Raw genomic sequence first — 22,869 nt, forward strand, 5'->3', positions numbered from 1 at the left:
AGTTAACACATTGATGTGAGGCTGGAGTCACACGTAGGCCAAACAAGCTGAGGATGACACATATTTGTTTCTCTAAAAGGCATCAGTGAGCCAGATGGGTTTTTACCTCAATTGACAATGGAACTTTGGTTGTCATTTTTAAGTTCCAGACTTGTGTCCCTGGAACGATGGAGGAACCGCGATACAAATCCCGGTACAGCGTGACTTATCTTGTTGCTGCTGAGCGCCATGGAGGAGCAGACTTAAGGTTAGAGCAGTGCAGGACAATTGCCAGACTTGGACTTTGAACCACGCGCTGAGCTACTGTTACCTGACATTTTCACTATGTTGTAACTACCTATGTAAGTAATGATTATGCTTTCTTTTAAGTTTTTTTTGTGTAAGAACACTTTTTTTGACTCTGTATGATCTGTATTTAGGTATTTGTACCTAAGATGGTGCCATTAAAAGGTAGCCGTTGTAAAGGCTTTTCACAGTACTCCAATACCTCCGTACTGTAGTACAGGTGACAGTAAAGGATGTTCTATTTTATTCAATTCCAATTTCACCATCTGCCAATGGTAAAATTCAAACCCATGTCACCAGAACTGGATTATTACAACACAGACATTGCCTGTTAGCCAACTGTTAGCGAAACAGTTCAAGGATTCCGGTCTGGTAACAGTGATATATTTCCAACTCAGGATGGTATTTGGTTTGAAAGGAAACTTGCAGATGGTGGTCTTTCCTTGTATCTGGGTTTGCAAGGCGCTGTCAGGAGAGCCTTGATGAATTTCTGGATTAAGTCTTGTAGATCATACACACTGCTGTAGCTGTGCGTTGGTGGTAAGGCAGTAAATTTTGAAAGTAATTTACTACAGAACTCTTGTCCTCTGACCTCTGGAGGTACAATTTCTATATAGCTGGTCTAGTTCAACTGCTGACTACTTATCGGTTTAAACTGGAAATTAGCTAGATCTTGCTGCATTTAGACATGGACTGCTTCAGTAATTTGAGGAGTTGTGAACAGTGATGAACATTGTGCTTTGCCCTGGTTCTTTGTTCCATTTTAGTACATATCAGTCATGATCTGTTGAACTGTTGAACAGAAGCAAGAGGCTGAATGACCTTCTCCTGATCCAAAAACAAGATAAGGAGCTGATTGGCCTATCCATGTTTTGTTCACCTTATTGCATTGAACGTTAATCATTGTACCTGTGTGTAGTAATGCTTATTTAACCCAATTGACCGTTCACACCCTCCCGAGCTATCTCATAAACTCAGTTTTTGTCAGTAATAATCATCACAGAGCAGGATTGATAATGCCCATAAAATGGTTGAGTAATTGGACAGTTCTTTAAAAGGTCTCAGCATAATAAATAATCCTCAACCTTCTGAACAGAAAAATCAGTACACACCCCAGAGTTTCATTAACTTCATGATCTCTGCTCCTTTTGTTTTAAAACTGTACTTGTACAGTTAGCTTGACAGCAATCATTGTGATCAGAGATAATGGTGTGTTCATCCAGCTTCACACTTTGTTATCTTGACAGCAATCATGTTGTGTAGAACCTCCTGGCACTAACAGTGTAGCAAAAACTTTGTTTTCAGCAAATAAAGGCAAAAAAATAGGAGTGTTGAGCTCAGTCAGTTTACAAGTATTAAATAAACATTTCACTCTAACATGAATTCTAAATTGATAGCTGGTAAAATGTGTTGAGGAAAACTTAGAATAGCATCACAGCAACTGGAAGCTACTGAGCCCCACAAGCTTTTGAGGTTATTCAATTAGATCACAGCTGATCTGTATCTTAACCCTGCCCATTCTTCAATCATAAGAAATTTAATTCTGATGCAAGGTTTTTGATCTGAAACAAGAATGCTGTACGTTGGAGAAACTTTGTAGCTCTGGCACTGTTTGTGGAGAGAGACAAAGTTAACATCTCAAGACTAACCCGACTGTTTCTTCCACTTTCCACAGATGCTGCTTGGCCTATTAAATATTTCCAGCATTTTCTGATTTTATTTCAAACAGCTAGCCTTCTCAGTCTGCAACGTTCTGATTGAGTCCCAACTGCAACAGATTTTCTGGAAGAGAGTGACAGATTTTCAGTGCTCTGCAAAATATTTCCTCACATTATCCTTCAACAGTATTGGTCTAATTTTAAGGATCTGCCTCTTATTCAGGGCTCATTCTTGTTGAAGGAACAGTGGCTCAGTGGTTAGCACTGCTACCTCACAGTGCCAGGTACCTGGGTTTGATTCCAGCCTGAGCTGACTGCCTACGTGGAGTGTGCACATTCTCCCCGTCTCTGCGTGGGTTTCACCCACGTGCTCTGGGTTCCACCCACAGTCCAAAGATGTGCAGGTTAGATAGATGGGCAATTTAGCCTGGCCATAGAGTGACCAGGATTGCACAGGCTAAGTGGATCAACCACGGGAAGTGCAGGCTTACAGGGAGGTGTTGAGTTTGGGTGGGATACACTTCAGAGGGGTGATGTGGACTTGATTGGCAAAATGGCCTGTTATCCTACTGAAGGGATTCAATGATTCACAGTAAACATTACTCTCCACTTATTGTGTTGAATTCTTTAATTCTATTAAACACTTCACTCAAGGCAGCCCTAATTTCTAATCTTGGAAGAAAATGCAAACCTGAGTCTGCATCTGTCCTCACATGTTAATCCATCTATTTTGAAGCGGGGTCACTGGACCCAAAACGTTAACTTTGCATTCTCTCATCAGATCTTGCCAGACATGCTGAGTGTTTCTTGAAATTTCAGTTTTTGTTTCTGACTGACTGTCATGATAGGGCCCTCCCGAGCATTGGCTCTACAATAATCGGGCTCTCCCTCAGCACTGACTGTAATGATAGGGGTCTCCCTCAGCACTGACTGTAATGATAGGGCTCTCCCTCAGCACTGTGATGATAGGGCTCTCCCTCAGCACTGACTGTGATGATAGGGCTCTCCCTCAGCACTGACTGTGATGATAGGGCTCTCCCTCAGCACTGACTGTAATGATAGGGCCCTCCCGAGCATCGACTCTACAATAATTGGGCTCTCCCTCAGCACTGACTGTAATGATAGGGCTCTCCCTCAGCACTGACTGTAATGATAAGGCTCTCCCTCAGCACTGACTGTAATGATAGGGCTCTCCCTCAGCACTGACAGTAATGATAGGGCTCTCCCTCAGCACTGACTGGAATGATAGAGCTCTCCCTCAGCACTGACTGTAATGATAGACCTCTCCCTCAGCACTGACTATAATAATGGGACCCTCCTGAGCATTGACTCTACAATAATTGGGCTCTCCTTCAGCACTGACTCTATAAAAATACAGCTGTTCCTCGGTGCAGATTATAATAGGCCTTTACTCCAGCAGCAACTCCATAATAATACGGATCTCCCCCACTGCTAACTCTTTAAATATACAGCTGTCCTCCAGCGCTGACAATAAAACGGCTCTCCCCCAGCAATGACTGTAATAATGCAGCTCTTCCCCCAGCGCTGACTCTGTGTAATGCAGTTCTCCCCCAGAGCTGACTCTATAAAAATACGGCTCTTCCTCAGTGTTGACTGTAATAATAGGTCTCTCCCCCAGCATTGACTCTACAATAATTGGGCTCTCCCCCAGTTCTGACTCTATAATAATAGGGCTTACCCCCATCGCTGACTCTATAAATAACAGAACTCTTCCCCAGCATTGATGGTGTAATAATAGGGCTCACCCCCAGCACTGACCGTAATAGGGCTGTCCCCTAGAGTTGACTGTATAATAATATAGCTCTCCACCGGAGCTGAATATGTAATAATAGGGCACGGCCCCCCCCTCATTGACTCTATAATAATAGGGCTCTCCCCCAGTGCTGACTACAATAATAGGGCTGTCTCCCAGCGCTGACTCTGTACTAATAGCCAACTCTATAAAAATACAGCTCTTCTCAGTGCTGACTATAATAATAGGCCTCTCCCCCAGCAGTGACTCTATACTAATACGGCCCCCTCCCAGCACTGACCCTAATAATAGGGCTCTCTCCCGGCATTGATTCTGTCGCAGCTGTCCCCCTGAGGTGACTCTATAAAAATACAGCTCTTCCTCCAGTGCTGACTATAATACGAGGGTTCTCCTCCAGCACTGACAATAATACGACTCTCCTCAACTCTGACTTTAAAGTAGGGCTGTCCCTGTCTCTGACTCTATAACAAAACGGCTCTCCCCCAGTGCCGACTCTATAATAATACGGCTCCCCCCCAGTGCTAACTATACTAATAGTGCTCTCCCCCAGCACTGACTCGATAATAATATGGCCCTTCCTGAATGTTGACTGTAACAACTGTTCCTCAGCAATGACTCTACAATAGTACGGCTCTCCCCTAGTGCTCCCTATAACAATATGGCTTTTCCCCTGAGCTGACCCTCGAATAATATGGCTCTTCCTTGATGCTGACTATAATAATAGGACTTTCTCCCAGCACTAACTCTATAACAATACGGCTGTCCCCCAGCGCTGCCTGAAGTAATACAGGTCTGTCCCACTGATAATTCTAGAATTATACGGCTGTCCCCCAGTGCTGACTATAATAATACATTTATAATCATCTAGCTAGCAACAATTTGATTGGAGATAGTCAGCATGGATTCGTCAAGGGCAGGTCGTGTCTCACGAACCTCATTGAGTTTTTTGAGAAGGTGACCAAGCATGTGGGTGAGGGAAGGGAGTTGACGTGGTGTACATGAACTTCAGTAAAGTCTTTGATAAGGTTCCACATGGTAGGCTATTGGAGAAAATACAGAGGCACGGGATGAAAATATTCAGCCTGGAGTCTGGTTACTAGTGGTGTGCCTCAAGGATCTGTTTTGGGACCACTGCTGTTTGTCATTTTTACAAATGACTTGGATGCAGGCATAGGTGGATGGGTTAGTAAGTTTGCAGATGACACTAAAGTCAGTGGAGTGGTGGACAGTGTGGAAGGATGTTGCAGGTTGCAGGGAGACTTGGATAAATTGCAGAATTGGGCTGAAAGGTGGTAAATGGGGTTCAATGCGGATAAATGTGAGGTGATTCACTTTGGGAGGAATAATAGGAAGGCAGAATATTGGGTCAATGGTAAGATTCTTGGTCATGTGGATGTGCAGAGGGATCTTGGTGTCATGTACATCGATCCCTGAAAATTGCCACCCAGTTTGATAGTGCTGTTAAGAAGGCTTATGGTGTGTTAGGTTTTATCGTAAGAGGGATTGAGTTCCGGAGCCATGATGTCTTGCTGCAACTGTACAAAACGCTAGTGCGGCCTCACTTGGAATATTGTGTGCAGTTCTGGTCGTCCCATTACAGGAAGGATGTGGAAGCATTGGAAAAGGTGCAGGGGAGATTTACGAGGATGTTGCCTGGTCTAGAGCGAAGGCCTTATGAAGAAAGGCCGGGGGACTTGGGTCTGTTCTCATTGGACAGAAGAAGGCGAAGAGGGGATTTAAAAAAGACATACAAGATGATCAGAGGATTAGATAGGGTAGACAGTGAGAGTCTTTTTCCGAGGATGATGACTTCAGCTTGTACGAGGGGGCGTAGCTACAAATTGAGGGGTGATAAATTTAACATAAATGTCAGATGCAGGTTCTTTACTCAGAGAGTGGTAAGGGCGTGGAATGCCCTGCCTGCCAATGTAGTTAACTCAGCCACATTAGGGGCATTTAAACAGTCCTTGGATAAGCATATGGATGATGATGGGATAGTGTAGGGGGAGGGGCTTAGATTAGTTCACAGGTCGGCGCAACATCGAAGGCCGAAGGGCTTATTCTGCGCTGTGTTGTTCTATATCTCTCTGCCAGCACTGACTCTGTAATAATATGGCTCACCCCAACACTGACTCTGTAGCAATCGGGCTCTCCCCCAGCATTGACTCTCTGATAAAATGGCTCTCGCCCAGTGCTGCCTCTATAATATAATGGCTCTTCCCAAGCGCTGAGTATAACAATAGGGCTCTCACCCAGCACTGACTATAATAATAAGGCTGACACCCCAGTGATGACTACAATAATAAGGCTTTCCCCAGCCCTGACTGTAATAATGGTGCTCACACCTCGTGCTGACTATAATAATAGGGCTCTCACCCAGCGCTGTCTCTTGAATAATATGGCTTTCCACCAGCTCTGTCTCTATAACGAAACGACTCCCCCCAGCTCTGACTCAATAATATAGCTCTCCCCAAGGGCTGAGTATAACAATCGGGCTCTCACCCAGCACTGACTATAATAATAAGGCTGTCCCCCAGTGGTGACTATAATAGTAAGGCTCTCCCCAGCCCTGACTGTAACAATAGTGCTCACCCCTAGCGCTGACGATAATAATAGGGCTCTCTCCTACTGCTGATTCAATAATTAGATTAGATTAGATTCCCTACAGTGTGGAAACAGGCCATTCGGCCCAACAAGTCCACACCGCCCCTTGAAGTATCCCACCCAGTCCCATTCACCTATAATCCACACACCCCTGAACACTATGGGCAATTTAATATGGCCAAGCCACCTAGCCTGCACATCTTTGGACTGTGGGAGGAAACCGGAGCACCCGGAGGAAACCCATGCAGACACGGGGAGAATGTGCAAACTCCACACAGACAGTCACCCAAGGCTGGAATCGAACCTGGGTCCCTGGAGCTGTGAGGCTGCAGTGCTAACCACTTATATGGCTCTTCCTCAGTGCTATGTATAATAGGCCTCTCCCCAGCACTGACTCATAATAATATGGCTCTCCTCATGGCTGACTGTAATAATTATACAGAACTCCTTCAGCGATGACTGTAATAATACAGCTCCCCCAGCACTGACTGTATCATTTGACTCGATAATAATATCTCTCCCTTAGTGCTGACTTTACAATAATACAGCTCTCTCCCAGCACTGACTCGAGATAATAGGGCTCTCCCCCAGCACAGACTATAATATGGCTCTCCCGCTGTACAGACTATAATAGGGCTCTCCCCCAGCACAGACTATAATATGGCTCTCCCGCTGTACAGACTATAATATGGCTCTCCCGCTGTACAGACTATAATAGGGCTCTCCCGCTGTACAGACTATAATATGGCTCTCCCGCTGTACAGACTATAATAGGGCTCTCCCGCTGTACAGACTATAATATGGCTCTCCCGCTGTACAGACTATAATATGGCTCTCCCGCTGTACAGACTATAATAGGGCTCTCCCGCTGTACAGACTATAATATGGCTCTCCCGCTGTACAGACTATAATAGGGCTCTCCCCCAGCACAGACTATAATAGGGCTCTCCCCCAGCACAGACTATAATAGGGCTCTCCCCCAGCACAGACTATAATAGGGCTCTCCCCCAGCACAGACTATAATAGGGCTCTCCCCCAGCACAGACTATAATATGGCTCTCCCGCTGTACAGACTATAATATGGCTCTCCCGCTGTACAGACTATAATAGGGCTCTCCCCCAGCACAGACTATAATATGGCTCTCCCGCTGTACAGACTATAATATGGCTCTCCCGCTGTACAGACTATAATAGGGCTCTCCCGCTGTACAGACTATAATATGGCTCTCCCGCTGTACAGACTATAATAGGGCTCTCCCCCAGCACAGACTATAATAGGGCTCTCCCCCAGCACAGACTATAATAGGGCTCTCCCCCAGCACAGACTATAATAGGGCTGTCCCCCAGCACAGACTATAATAGGGCTCTCCCCCAGCACAGACTATAATATGGCTCTCCCGCTGTACAGACTATAATAGGGCTCTTCCCCAGCACAGACTATAATAGGGCTCTCCCCCAGCACAGACTATAATAGGGCTCTCCCCCAGCACAGACTATAATATGGCTCTCCCCCAGCACAGACTATAATAGGGCTCTCCCCCAGCACAGACTATAATAGGGCTCTCCCCCAGCACAGACTATAATATGGCTCTCCCCCAGCACAGACTATAATAGGGCTCTCCCCCAGCACAGACTATAATAGGGCTCTCCCCCAGCACAGACTATAATAGGGCTCTCCCGCTGTACAGACTATAATATGGCTCTCCCCCAGCACAGACTATAATAGGGCTCTCCCCCAGCACAGACTATAATAGGGCTCTCCCGCTGTACAGACTATAATAGGGCTCTCCCCCAGCACAGACTATAATATGGCTCTCCCGCTGTACAGACTATAATAGGGCTCTCCCCCAGCACAGACTATAATAGGGCTCTCCCCCAGCACAGACTATAATAGGGCTCTCCCCCAGCACAGACTATAATAGGGCTCTCCCCCAGCACAGACTATAATAGGGCTCTCCCCCAGCACAGACTATAATAGGGCTCTCCCGCTGTACAGACTATAATAGGGCTCTCCCCCAGCACAGACTATAATAGGGCTCTCCCGCTGTACAGACTATAATATGGCTCTCCCCCAGCACAGACTACAACAACAATACAGCTCTCCTCTGGCGCTGACAATAATAGGGCTGTGCCTCAGCAGTGACCCTATAATATGACTCTTGCTCAGTGATGACTATAATAATAGTCCTTTCCCCAGCCCTGACTCTTTAATAACATGTGCTAACCCCAGTGCTTTCTATAACAACATGGCCCTCACTGAGAACTGACTACAATAGTACGGCTCTTCCTTATGCTGACTATAATATGTCTCACCCCCAGTGATGACCATAATAATATGCCTCTGTCACACAACTAAAATCACAGGGCTGTCTCCCAGTGCTGACTGTAATAATACTGCTCTCTGCCAGGGCTGACTCCATAATAATAGGGCTCTCCCCAGTTCTCACTACAATAGGACTCTGTCCCGGCGCTGATTGTTTAATAATACGGCTCTTCTCCAACGCTGACGAGGATAATATTAGTCTTTTTTCTATTCATTTGTGGGATGTGGGCATCGCTGGCTAGCCAGCATTTCTTACCCATCCCTAATTGCCCTTGAGAAGGTGGTGAAGAGCTGCCTTCTTGAACAACTGCACACCCGCTGCTGTGGGATAACAGGGCTCTCCCCCAGCGCTCAGACTACAGGAACAGGGCTCTCCCCCAGCACTGACTGTACAGTAACAGAGCTCTCCCCCAGCGCTGACTGTACAGTTACAGGGCTCTCCCCCAACGCTGACTGTACAGTAACAGGGCTCTCCCCCGGCGCTGACTGTACAATAACAGGGCTCTCCCCCGGCGCTGACTGTACAGTAACAGGGCTCTCCCCCGGCGCTGACTGTACAGTTACAGGGCTCTCCCCCGGCGCTGACTGTACAGTAACAGGGCTCTCCCCCGGCGCTGACTGTACAGTTACAGGGCTCTCCCCCAACGCTGACTGTACAGTAACAGGGCTCTCCCCCAGCGCTGACTGTACAGTTACAGGGCTCTCCCCCGGCGCTGACTGTACAGTTACAGGGCTCTCCCCCGGCGCTGACTGTACAGTAACAGGGCTCTCCCCCGGCGCTGACTGTACAGTAACAGGGCTCTCCCCCAACGCTGACTGTACAGTAACAGGGCTCTCCCCCGGCGCTGACTGTACAGTAACAGGGCTCTCCCCCGGCGCTGACTGTACAGTTACAGGGCTCTCCCCCAATGCTGACTGTACAGTAACAGGGCTCTCCCCCGGCGCTGACTGTACAGTTACAGGGCTCTCCCCCGGCGCTGACTGTACAGTTACAGGGCTCTCCCCCGGCGCTGACTGTACAGTAACAGGGCTCTCCCCCGGCGCTGACTGTACAGTAACAGGGCTCTCCCCCGGCGCTGACTGTACAGTTACAGGGCTCTCCCCCAACGCTGACTGTACAGTAACAGGGCTCTCCCCCAGCGCTGACTGTACAGTAACAGGGCTCTCCCCCAACGCTGACTGTACAGTAACAGGGCTCTCCCCCAGCGCTGACTGTACAGTAACAGGGCTCTCCCCCAGCGCTGACTGTACAGTTACAGGGCTCTCCCCCAGCGCTGACTGTACAGTAACAGGGCTCTCCCCCAACGCTGACTGTACAGTAACAGGGCTCTCCCCCAACGCTGACTGTACAGTAACAGGGCTCTCCCCCAGCGCTGACTGTACAGTTACAGGGCTCTCCCCCAACGCTGACTGTACAGTTACAGGGCTCTCCCCCAGCGCTGACTGTACAGTTACAGGGCTCTCCCCCAACGCTGACTGTACAGTTACAGGGCTCTCCCCCAGCGCTGACTGTACAGTTACAGGGCTCTCCCCCAGCGCTGACTGTACAGTAACAGGGCTCTCCCCCAGCGCTGACTGTACAGTTACAGGGCTCTCCCCCAACGCTGACTGTACAGTAACAGGGCTCTCCCCCAACGCTGACTGTACAGTTACAGGGCTCTCCCCCAACGCTGACTGTACAGTTACAGGGCTCTCCCCCAGCGCTGACTGTACAGTTACAGGGCTCTCCCCCAACGCTGACTGTACAGTAACAGGGCTCTCCCCCAGCGCTGACTGTACAGTTACAGGGCTCTCCCCCAGCGCTGACTGTACAGTTACAGGGCTCTCCCCCAACGCTGACTGTACAGTTACAGGGCTCTCCCCCAGCGCTGACTGTACAGTAACAGGGCTCTCCCCCAGCGCTGACTGTACAGTAACAGGGCTCTCCCCCAACGCTGACTGTACAGTTACAGGGCTCTCCCCCAACGCTGACTGTACAGTTACAGGGCTCTCCCCCAGCGCTGACTGTACAGTTACAGGGCTCTCCCCCAGCGCTGACTGTACAGTTACAGGGCTCTCCCCCAGCGCTGACTGTACAGTTACAGGGCTCTCCCCCAGCGCTGACTGTACAGTTACAGGGCTCTCCCCCAGCGCTGACTGTACAGTTACAGGGCTCTCCCCCAGCGCTGACTGTACAGTTACAGGGCTCTCCCCCAGCGCTGACTGTACAGTTACAGGGCTCTCCCCCAGCGCTGACTGTATGATTGAGCACCATTCCCGAGCTGTGAGGCTGTTCTCCCGGATCCAGTCCTATTTTCGCTCCCTGTGTTTCCTGGGAGTTGTAGTTCCTGCTGTCTGACTCGGGGTGGGAAGCACGGATAGGAGCCTGGAGAACTACATTTCCCAGCGGCCACCGCTCTCCGACTACGCAGCCGCACTGTCTGGGCGGGCTCCGAACTGCTGTGAAGGTGTCGGCGGAAACAGGTACCGGAGGGAGAGAGAGAGTGAGAGTGAAAATAACACGGGGGAGAGAGAGAGAGAGAGAGTGAAAATAACACGGGGGAGAGAGAGAGAGAGTGAAAATAACACGGGGGAGAGTGAAAATAACACGGGGGAGAGAGAGAGAGAGAGAGTGAAAATAACACGGGGGAGAGAGAGAGAGAGTGAAAATAACACGGGGGAGAGTGAAAATAACACGGGGGAGAGAGAGAGAGTGAAAATAACACGGGGGAGAGAGAGAGTGAAAATAACACGGGAGAGAGAGAGAGTGAAAATAACGGGGAGGAGAGAGAGAGTGTGAAAATAACACGGGGGAAGAGTGAGAGTGAAAATAACACGGGGGAAGAGTGAGAGTGAAAATAACACGGGGGAGAGAGTGAGAGTGAAAATAGCACGGGGGAGAGAGAGAGAGAGTGAAAATAACACGGGGGGAGAGAGAGAGAGTGAAAATAACACGGGGGAGAGAGAGAGAGAGAGTGAGTGAAAATAACACGGGGAGGAGAGAGAGAGAGAGTGTGAAAATAACACGGGGGAAGAGTGAGAGTGAAAATAACACGGGGGAAGAGTGAGAGTGAAAATAACACGGGGGAGAGAGTGAGAGTGAAAATAGCACGGGGGAGAGAGAGAGAGAGTGAAAATAACACGGGGGGAGAGAGAGTGAGAGTGAAAATAACACGGGGGGAGAGAGAGAGAGTGAAAATAACACGGGGGGAGAGAGAGAGTGAAAATAACACGGGGGAGAGAGAGAGTGTGAAAATAACACGGGGGAAGAGTGAGAGTGAAAATAACACGGGAGTGAGAATGAGAGTGAAAATAACACGGGGGAGAGAGAGAGTGAAAATAACACGGGGGAGAGAGAGAGAGAGAGTGAGTGAAAATAACACGGGGAGGAGAGAGAGAGAGAGTGTGAAAATAACACGGGGGAAGAGTGAGAGTGAAAATAACACGGGGGAAGAGTGAGAGTGAAAATAACACGGGGGAGAGAGTGAGAGTGAAAATAGCACGGGGGAGAGAGAGAGAGAGTGAAAATAACACGGGGGGAGAGAGAGTGAGAGTGAAAATAACACGGGGGGAGAGAGAGAGAGTGAAAATAACACGGGGGGAGAGAGAGAGTGAAAATAACACGGGGGAGAGAGAGAGTGTGAAAATAACACGGGGGAAGAGTGAGAGTGAAAATAACACGGGGGAGAGAGAGAGAGTGAAAATAACACGGGGGAGAGAGAGAGTGAAAATAACACGGGGGAGAGAGTGAAAATAACACGGGGGAGAGAGAGAGTGAAAATAACGGGGAGGAGAGAGAGAGTGTGAAAATAACACGGGGGAAGAGTGAGAGTGAAAATAACACGGGGGAAGAGTGAGAGTGAAAATAACACGGGGGAGAGAGTGAGAGTGAAAATAGCACGGGGGAGAGAGAGAGAGAGTGAAAATAACACGGGGGGAGAGAGAGTGAGAGTGAAAATAACACGGGGGGAGAGAGAGAGAGTGAAAATAACACGGGGGAGAGAGAGAGAGAGAGTGAGTGAAAATAACACGGGGAGGAGAGAGAGAGAGAGAGTGTGAAAATAACACGGGGGAAGAGTGAGAGTGAAAATAACACGGGGGAAGAGTGAGAGTGAAAATAACACGGGGGAGAGAGTGAGAGTGAAAATAGCACGGGGGAGAGAGAGAGAGAGTGAAAATAACACGGGGGGAGAGAGAGTGAGAGTGAAAATAACACGGGGGGAGAGAGAGAGAGTGAAAATAACACGGGGGGAGAGAGAGAGTGAAAATAACACGGGGGAGAGAGTGAGAGTGAAAATAACACGGGGGAGAGAGTGAGAGTGAAAATAACACGGGAGTGAGAATGAGAGTGAAAATAACACGGGGGAGAGAGAGAGTGAAAATAACACGGGGAAGAGAGAGAGTGAAAATAACACCGAGGAGAGAGAGAGTGAAAATAACACGGGGGAGAGAGTGAGAGTGAAAATAACACGGGAGTGAGAGTGAGAGTGAAAATAACACGGGGGAGAGAGAGAGTGAAAATAACACGGGGAAGAGAGAGTGAAAATAACACGGAGGAGAGAGAGAGTGAAAATAACACGGGGGAGAGAGAGAGAGAGAGTGAAAATAACACGGGGGGAGAGAGAGAGTGAGAGTGAAAATAACACGGGGGAGAGAGAGAGAGAGTGAAAATAACGGGGGAGAGAGAGAGTGAGAGTGAAAATAACACGGGGGGAGAGAGAGAGTGAGAGTGAAAATAACGGGGGAGAGAGAGAGAGAGAGTGAAAATAACACGGGGAGACAGAGAGAGTGAGAGTGAAAATAACACGGGGGAGAGAGTGAGTGAGAGTGAAAATAACACGGGGGGGAGAGAGAGAGTGAGAGTGAAAATAACACGGGGGGGAGAGAGAGAGTGAGAGTGAAAATAACACGGGGGGGGAGAGAGAGTGAGAGTGAAAATAACACGGGGGAGAGAGAGTGAGAGTGAAAATAACACGGGGGGGAGAGAGAGATTGAGAGTGAAAATAACACGGGGAAAGAGAGAGAGAGTGAAAATAACACGGGGGGAGAGTGAGAGAGAGTGAAAATAACACGGGGGGAGAGAGAGAGAGAGTGAAAATAACGGGGGGAGAGAGAGAGTGAAAATAACACGGGGGAGAGAGAGTGAGAGTGAAAATAACACGGGGGAAGAGAGAGAGAGTGAAAATAACACGGGGGAGAGAGAGAGAGAGTGAAAATAACACGGGGGAGAGAGAGAGAGTGAGAGTGAAAATAACACGGGGGAAGTGAGAGAGAGTGAAAATAACACGGGGGAAGTGAGAGAGAGTGAAAATAACACGGGGGAAGAGAGAGAGAGTGAAAATAACACGGGGGAAGAGAGAGAGAGTGAAAATAACACGGGGGGGGGAGAGTGAGAGTGAAAATAACATGGGGGGAGAGAGAGAGTGAAAATAACACGGGGGGAGAGAGAGAGTGAAAATAACACGGGGGAAGAGAGAGAGAGTGAAAATAACACGGGGGAAGAGAGAGAGAGAGTGAAAATAACACGGGGGGGGAGAGTGAGAGTGAAAATAACATGGGGGGAGAGAGAGAGTGAAAATAACACGGGGGGAGAGAGAGAGTGAAAATAACACGGGGGAAGAGAGAGAGAGTGAAAATAACACGGGGGGGAGAGTGAGAGAGAGTGAAAATAACACGGGGGGAGAGAGAGAGAGAGTGAAAATAACACGGGGGGAGAGTGAGAGAGAGTGAAAATAACACGGGGGAGAGAGTGAGAGTGAAAATAACATGGGGGAAGAGAGAGAGAGTGAAAATAACACGGGGGAAAGAGAGAGTGAGAGTGAAAATAACACGGAGAGAGAGAGAGTGAAAATAACACGGGGGAGAGAGAGAGTGAGTGAAAATAACACGGGGGAGAGAGAGAGTGAGAGTGAAAATAACACGGGGGAGAGAGAGAGTGAGTGTGAAAATAACACGGGGGAGAGAGAGAGTGAGAGTGTGAAATAACGCCGGAGGGAGGGAGGGAGAGAGAGAGCGCGCGAGTGTGAAATAACACCGGGGGAGGGAGGGGGAGAGAGAGAGAGAGAGTGAAATAACGCCGGGGGGAGGGGGCAGAGAGAGAGAGAGTGTGAAATAACACTGGGGGGCGAGAGAGAAAGAGACAGAGAAATAACACTGGGGGGAGAGAGAGAGAGAGAAATAACACGGTGGGAGAGAGAGAGAGACAGAAATAATACTGGGGGGAGAGAGACAGAGAGAAATAACACTGGGGGGAGAGAGACAGAGAGAAATAACACTGGGGGGGGAGAGAGAGAGACAGAGAATTAACGCTGTGGGGGGGGAGAGAGAGAGAGACAGAAAGAAATAACACTGGGGGGAGAGAGAGAGAGGCAGAGAAATAACACTGGGGGGAGAGAGAGAGAGGCAGAGAAATAAAACTGGGGGGAGAGAGAGAGAAAAATACACGGTGGGAGAGAGAGAGACAGAGAGAAATAGCTCTGGGGGGAGAGAGAGACAGAGATAAATAACACTGGGGGGAGAGAGAGAGAGAGAGAGACAGAGAAATAACACTGGGGGGAGAGAGAGAGAGACAGAGAAATAACACTGGGGGGGAGAGAGAGACAGACAGAGAAATAACACTGGGGGGGAGAGAGAGAGACAGAAATAACACTGGGGGGGAGAGAGAGAGAGAGAGACAGAGAAATAACACTGGGGGGAGAGAGAGAGACAGAAATAAGACTGGGGGGAGAGAGAGAGACAGAGAAATAACACTGGGGGGAGAGAGAGAGAGAGCGAGACAGAGAAATAACACTGCGGGGGGGAGAGAGAGAGAGAGAGAGAAATAACACTGGGGGAAGAGAGAGAGACAGAGAAATAACACTGGGGGAAGAGAGAGAGACAGAGAAATAACACTGAGGGGAGAGAGAGAGAGAGAGAGAGAGACAGAGAAATAACACTGGGGGGAGAGAGAGAGACAGAAATAAGACTGGGGGGGAAGAGAGAGAGACAGAGATAAATAACACTGTGGGGAGAGAGAGAGAGACGGAGTGAGAGAGACAGAAATAACACTGGGGAGAGAGGCAGAGAGAAATAACACGGGGGGGGGAGAGAGAGAGAGACAGAGAAATAACACGGGGGAGAGAGAGAGAGAGACAGAGAAATAACACTGGGGGGAGAGAGAGAGAGAGAGACAGAGAAATAACACTGGGGGGAGAGAGAGAGAGAGAGAGACAGAGAAATAACACTGGGGGAGAGAGAGAGAGAGACAGAGAAATAACACTGGTGGGGGAGAGAGAGAGAGAGACAGAAATAACACTGGGGGGAGAGAGAGAGAGAGACAGAGAAATAACACTGGTGGGAGAGAGAGAGAGACAAATAACACTGGGGGGAGAGAGAGAGAGAGACAGAGAAATAACACTGGTGGGAGAGAGAGAGAGAGAGACAGAGAAATAACACTGGGGGGAGAGAGAGAGACAGAGAAATAACACTGGGGGAAGAGAGAGAGACAGATAAATAACACTGTGGGGAGAGAGAGAGAGAGAGACGGAGTGAGAGAGACAGAAATAACACTGGGGGGAGAGGCAGAGAGAAATAACACGGGGGTGAGAGAGAGAGACAGAGAGAAATAACACTGGGGGGAGAGAGAGAGAGACAGAGAAATAACACGGGCGAGAGAGAGAGAGAGACAGAGAAATAACACTGGGGGGGGGAGAGAGAGAGACAGAGAAATAACACTGGGGGGTGAGAGAGAGAGACAGAGAAATAACACTGGGGGGAGAGAGAGAGAGACAGAAAAATAAGACTGGGGGAGAGAGAGAGAGAGACAGAGAAATAACACTGGGGGGAGAGAGAGAGAGACAGAGAAATAACACTGGGGGGGGAGAGAGAGACAGAGAGAAATAACGCTGGGGGGACAGAGAGAGAGAGAGAGACAGAGAAATAACACTGGGGAGAGAGAGAGAGAGACAGAGATATAACACTGAGGGGGGGAGAGAGAGAGAGAGAAATAACACTGGGGGAGAGAGAGAGAGACAGAGATATAACACTGGGCGGGAGAGAGAGACGGAGAGAGAGAGACAGAGAAATAACACTGGGGGGAGAGAGAGAGAGAGAGAAATAACACTGGGGGGAGAGACAGAGAGAAATAACACTGGGGGGGAGAGACAGAGAGAAATAACACTGGGGGGGAGAGAGAGAGAGAGACAGAAATAACTCTGGGGGGGGAGAGAGAGAGAGACAGAGAAATAACACTGGGGGGAGAGAGAGACAGAGAAATAACACTGGGTGGAGAGAGAGAGACAGAGAAATAACACTGGGGGGAGAGAGAGACAGAAATAACACTGGGGGGAGAGAGAGAGAGACAGAGAGAAATAACACTGGGGGAGAGAGAGAGAGAGACAAAGAAATAACACTCGGCGGGAGAGAGACTGAGAGAGAGAGACAGAGAAATAACACTGGGGGCAGAGAGAGAGAGAAATAACACTGGGGGGAGAGTGAGACAGAGAAATAACACTGGGGGGGGAGAGAGAGAGAGAGACAGAGACAGAAATAACACTGGGGGGGAGAGAGAGAGAGACAGAGAAATAACACTGGGGGGAGAGAGAGAGAGAGACAGAGACAGAAATAACACTGGGGGGGGAGAGAGAGAGACAGAGAAATAACACTGGGGGGAGAGAGAGAGAGAGACAGAGACAGAAATAACACTGGCGGGGGGAGAGAGAGAGACAGAGAAATAACCCTGGGGGGAGAGAGAGAGAGAGACAGAAATAACACTGGGCGGGAGAGAGAGGGAGAGAGAGACACAGAGAAATAACACTGGGGGGGAGAGAGAGAGAGACAGAGAAATAACACTGGGGGGGAGAGAGAGAGAGACAGAGAAATAACACTGGGGGGAGAGAGAGAGAGAGACAGAGAAATAACACTGGGGGGGGAGAGAGAGAGAGACAGAGAAATAATACTGGGGGGAGAGAGAGAGAGACAGAGAAATAATACTGGGGGGAGAGAGAGAGAGATAGAGAAATAATACTGGGGTGAGAGAGAGAGATGGAGAGAGAGAGAGAGAGAGAGAGACAGAGAAATAACACTGGGGGAGAGAGAGAGAGACAGAGAAATAACACTGGGGGGAAGAGAGAGAGAGAGACAGAAATAATACTGGGGGAGAGAGAGAGATGGAGAGAGACAGAGAAATAACGCTGGGGGAGAGAGAGAGAGACAGAGAAATAACACTGGGGGGAAGAGAGAGAGAGACAGAAATAATACTGGCGGGAGAGAGAGAGATGGAGAGAGACAGAGAAATAACGCTGGGGGAGAGAGAGAGAGAAATAACACTTGGTGGGGGGGGAGAGAGAGAGACAGAGAGAAATAACACTGGGGGGAGAGAGAGACAGAGATAAATAACACTGGGGGGAGAGAGCGAGAGACAGAAATAATACTGGGGGGAGAGAGAGATGGAGAAAGAGAGACACAGAGAGAAATAACAGCGGGGAGAGAGAGACTCAGAAATAACACTGGGGGGGGGGGAGAGAGAGAGACAGAGAAATAACACTGGGGGGAGAGAGAGAGAGATGGAGAGAAATAACACTGGTGGGAGAAAGAGACGGAGAGAAATACACTGGGGGGGAGTGAGAGACGGAGAGAGAGAGACAGAGAAATAACACTGTGAGGAGAGAGAGACAGAGAAATAATACTGGGGGAGAGAGAGAGAGAGAGACAGAGAGAAATAACACTCGGGGGAGAGAAAGAGACAGAGAGAAATAACACTGGGGGGAGAGAGAGATGGAGAGACAGAGACAGAGAGAAATTACAGTGGGTGGAGAGAGAGACAGAGAAATAACACTTGGTGGCGAGAGAGAGACAGAGAGAAATAACACCGGGGGGAAGAGAGAGACAGAGAAAAATAACACCGGGGGAGGGTGGGAGAGAGTGAGAGAGATGGATGGAGGGGGTAAGATGATCTGGAAAGGAGGGGAGGCCCATGGGTTGGGGGTGCAGAGTGGAGAGAGAGGGGTTCCTCTGTGGAGGTGGTGTGTGAGAGAATGCGATACTTGGGCAGTACAGATTTGGAGTCCTAGAAAGAGGGGGGTGCTGTGAGGGAATGATGTTGAGGTTGTACACTTTGGTGGCCGGGAGTGGGGTGCGAAATTCCCTCCCCTCGCAACCAGCCATTCATCATGTACTCTCTTGCCATATCTTCTATGTGCACTGCCTTAAATCTTACTGAGTTATTGTCACTTCAACCAAAGTACTTCCCCGCTCGCCTGGCTTCATTCATAGAAACTGGAGTTGGCCATTTAGCCCCTTGGGAACTTTCAGCAGTTCACTGAGATCATGGCTGCTGTGTGGTCAACTTCCTTATTACCCTGTTGTTCTTGCACTTCTCTGATATTGGTCTACATTTCTGGCCAGCTATCTCTCCCTGACTTATTTTAATTCATTTACAGGATAGGGCGTCAGTGTTTATTGCTTGCCCCTAGTTGCCCTTGAGAATGTGGTGGTGAGCTGTTGCTTTGAACCATTCCAGTCTATTTGGTGTACGTACACCACAGTGCCATAAGGGAGAGAGTTCTCGAACTTCTAAAACAATACTGAAGGAGCAGCGATATATTTCCAAGTCAGGATGTATGTAACTGGGAAGGGAACTTGAAGCTGATGGGTTCATATATAGCTGCTCCTGACGGCTCCTTCTTTGTTTTTAAGTTGAAGCTTTACAGTCTGAATTGAGGAGCCATGTAGGATAGTATCCTAATGGTAGGAATTGACTCAATGATCAATATTGTGAAAGGATTTCTGAAGAATGGTCCTGACCTGAAATGTCAACTTTCCTGCTCCTCAAATGCTGCTTGCCTGCTGTGTTCCTCCAGCTCCACACCGTATTATCTCTGACCCGATCATCGGCAGTTCTTCCCATCTCTTCAATAAGTGTCAGTCTTTGTATTTTTTAGATACATTTTAAACTAAGTAGGTTTTAATTAAAATCAGTAGCCATATAGTTTTAGATTGTTCACCACAAATGCTAATTGAGAAAGTATGCAAATATTCTGTTCCCCTGATTCTTGGTTAAGGAGGCTCAAGCAGAATGTGGGGATTTGGGATTTGACATGCATCCTACAAGTGGATAGATAGCACCTCAATTAAAGATTTAGTTTTCTAGTTTGCTTCACGACCAAAAGTGGGGTCATGAATAGAAGCAAGATCACTGGTTACAATGAAATTAAATTGCATTCTATGCTTATTACATGAAATATTATGATTTTTACAACTTGCTGGTTTGAGGTTCCATTCTATTATAAAATTGATTGGTGTCTGTCATTATTAAGTATAGCCTGAGGTTCCCTAGGGTGCTGTCATATCCCAGTTTGTAAAGTAGCAATTTAAGTTTGTGCTATTTTGCAGTGTGCCACATGCCATGTTTTGCAGTGAGAATATCTTCAAGTGTGTCTTGGCGTATTTGTTGTGTTTTGTGGGCTTGTGGCTTGTGTCATGTTTGATGTTGAGTTTGAGTGTTGCTGCTGAAGTGATGAAGTGAACAACAATAACTTGTGCTTGTATAGCAACACTAACAGAAATGTTGTAAAGCCGTTTCGCATCTTTCCCAAAGTGCAGTACCCAGAACCTGACGCAGATGAACTGGGGATTTTCAGTGGAGGCTGTGGACAAGTCTGTGGATAAATGGTGTAAAAGGGCAATTTCAGCATTGCCAGCAGGTGTCACTGGCATTGCTCATGAGTACGAATCCTGACTGATCCTTCTTTCCCCGTCGATGAGGGCTTAGTACAATTGAGTCCAACATGGACTGGTTCATTGTTAGTGCTCTGGCTGCATCTGAGGCCTCCTTTTTTCCAGTCAATGCTTATGGGTTATTTCTTGTATTTGGTATTTCATATCTTTTCATTGCCTAATCCAGTCAGTAAATCAGAAGGAGGCTAGTCAACATGAAATGATCCAAGTTGCAGATTGTATAATTTGATCACCTTGGACCTGATGACAACTGCTCCTCTGTGAGTATTCAGTTTTAAAGCTGATGTCAATGTTTTGAAATTGTCATCCTTTGAGGTCTGGCAGGTGTGTTGAATCCCCTGTTTTATTATCTTGGTCCCAGCTCAGTTTTTACGTTAAAGATGCTGCTTCTTAAAACACCTGGTGCTAGAACCATTTGGTGACGTGTTTTTGTTACATAAAGAAGGCAGGATCTGCTATTCCCTGGAGTCTGGAATCACTACAATCCTGAGGCTTGTATTTGGAAATCAGTCCATGAGGAAGGCGTGGATTATTGAGAGGGAAGCATAAAAATGACTTAAAATCCATAATCAAATAAGACATGACTGTGTTAAATGCCGAAGCAAGTTTGAGAGGCCAAATGACTGGCACCTACTTCTATTTCTTATGTGTCCAAACAGCACATCACCTCCCAAAAAAACCTCACTTTAGACAAAATAATTTTACTGAGTTCTAATGTTCCTTGTTAGTGCTTGTGCCTCAGGCAGTACATCTTCTGAATGCGACCCAGGTGCGTGATGTTTCCATAATGGCACGGTTAATGCAGTGATGTGTATTTGATGCTGCCTCCACGTGATGCTCTCAAAGGTAATGTATGTTTCAATCGCTCCTGTCCTGATTTGACCTCTTCTAACATACGACCCCTACTTTCCACAGGTTGCACGGTGAAGGGAGGATTGAAAGTTGGAATTGGGTTTTCAGCCATGCTTGGGGAACACTGAACATGGAGCAGAGTCTGGAGATCGCCATTGATGTGTGATGTTTGTGGAGCCCGAAACGCGAGCAGCAGCAGCCCAGTTACAGACCTCAGTTGGAACAGTCGTCACTTCGTTCCCAGAGGCTATGAACCCCAATAAGCGCGGCCGTGTGACTAACCAGCTCCAGTACATGCTGAAAGGAGTTGTGAAAACCCTGTGGAAACACCAGTTTGCCTGGCCCTTCCATGTCCCAGTTGATGCTAAGAAACTTAACTTGCCGGTAAACTGGGCTGTGGGTGTGCAAAGGGGATTGATTAATGGTGACACTTCATTTATTTTTACGTATCCTGTTTAAAGTAGCTACGGGATTAGTTCTTGGGAAGTGAAGCAACCTGTGCTGTATTGATTTAGACTGGTGACGCCCCATTCCAAACACCACTCTCTCTGCTCGTGAATTCTGGTGTGCACTTTTTGATTTCAGGTATAGGGGAAGATAATTAAACACAGTACCTGTGGGCTAGAGAGCGGGACTAGCAGCTTCCTGCTGTTTCACTGTCAAAACAGCACTACCTTGCAATACAGGGATATTAAATATTCATGAAGAACATAGACAGTGATGTTGACTTTGTCTAAGATTTGTTACACTTCATTTGGATTTTTGTATTCAGATGTGGGCACCAGGTTGTAGGAAAGATGTGAATACACTGGAGAGAGTGCAGACACGATTTGCAAGAATGGTTCCAGGAATGAGAAATCTCAATTATCAGGGTAGTTTGAAGAAGTTGGGACTGTTCTCCTTGGAGAAAAGAAAGCTCAAAGGAGATTTGATAGAGATTTCCAAATTCTTGAGCAGCCTGAACAGCATAACTTGGAACAGTGATTCCAGTTTGTAAAAGAAAAAGGAATGAGCAGGCATTGGGTTTAAAGTGATATGCAAATGAAGCAAGGGTGATGTGTGAAAAAAAGCTTCACACAGTGAGTAGTTAGGATCTGGGATGCGCTGCCTGGAAATATGGTGAAGAAAGGTTCATTTGAGGCGTTCAAGAAATGTTGGATGATTATTTGGTCAGAAATGGTGTACAAGGACGTAGGAAAAATCAGGTAATAGAACCAATGCAGGTACGATGGGCCGAATAGCCACTTTCTATCCCGTAATGATTCTGTGATATCACACTTGTGAAGCGTGAACTAATCATTGAAAAAACCTAGTGGCGATTCACTTTGGCCTGAGTTTGGATCACTAACTGCTTTAATTTTGTGTTAAGCTTTGAAAAATAAGGTGTTGGGGTGATCCAACTCCAGGTTGACAGGGTGAATTAAGACAATCCTTCCCGATATCAGCAGAGTCCAGAATGAGGTGGTAAAATCTGGGTTGTCCAATTGAGTCACTGAAAAATAAACCCAGAAAAAAATGTCTTTATATAATGAAACAGTGGATTGAGAAATGTTTGAGGTGTTTGAAAGCGAGATGTGAATTTACTTGAGAGGGAAGTGTAAGGGACTGGGCTGAGGTTTGTAAGCTGAAGCTGTTACAGTTTTGTGCAATAAATGATTCTATGGTTCCAATGCTACCTA

The 22,869-nt window shown here is 47.7% G+C and overlaps 2 protein-coding genes across 4 annotated transcripts in view; one reads left to right on the top strand and one right to left on the bottom strand.

The window, feature by feature from the left end:
- The window catches only part of wdr5 (WD repeat domain 5), a 114,029-nt gene that overhangs the window by 52,443 nt on the left and 38,717 nt on the right, over positions 1 to 22,869 (bottom strand). The window lies entirely within an intron of this gene.
- The window catches only part of LOC125465452 (bromodomain-containing protein 3-like), a 45,689-nt gene continuing 33,870 nt past the window's right edge, over positions 11,051 to 22,869 (top strand). For 2 of the 3 annotated variants that reach the window (XM_059638222.1, XM_059638224.1), the window contains exons 1-2: positions 11,051 to 11,107; positions 21,254 to 21,574. In XM_059638222.1, the coding sequence (XP_059494205.1) occupies positions 21,356 to 21,574 (219 nt within the window). In that variant the 5' untranslated portion in view covers positions 11,051 to 11,107; positions 21,254 to 21,355. Of the gene's footprint in view, positions 11,108 to 20,421; positions 20,599 to 21,253; positions 21,575 to 22,869 lie in introns of those variants that run through there. The other variant, XM_059638223.1, reaches the window with a different exon arrangement.

This window comes from Stegostoma tigrinum, chromosome 29, assembly GCF_030684315.1.
Source record: "Stegostoma tigrinum isolate sSteTig4 chromosome 29, sSteTig4.hap1, whole genome shotgun sequence".
In the NCBI taxonomy this organism is placed as follows: Eukaryota; Metazoa; Chordata; class Chondrichthyes; order Orectolobiformes; family Stegostomatidae; genus Stegostoma; species Stegostoma tigrinum.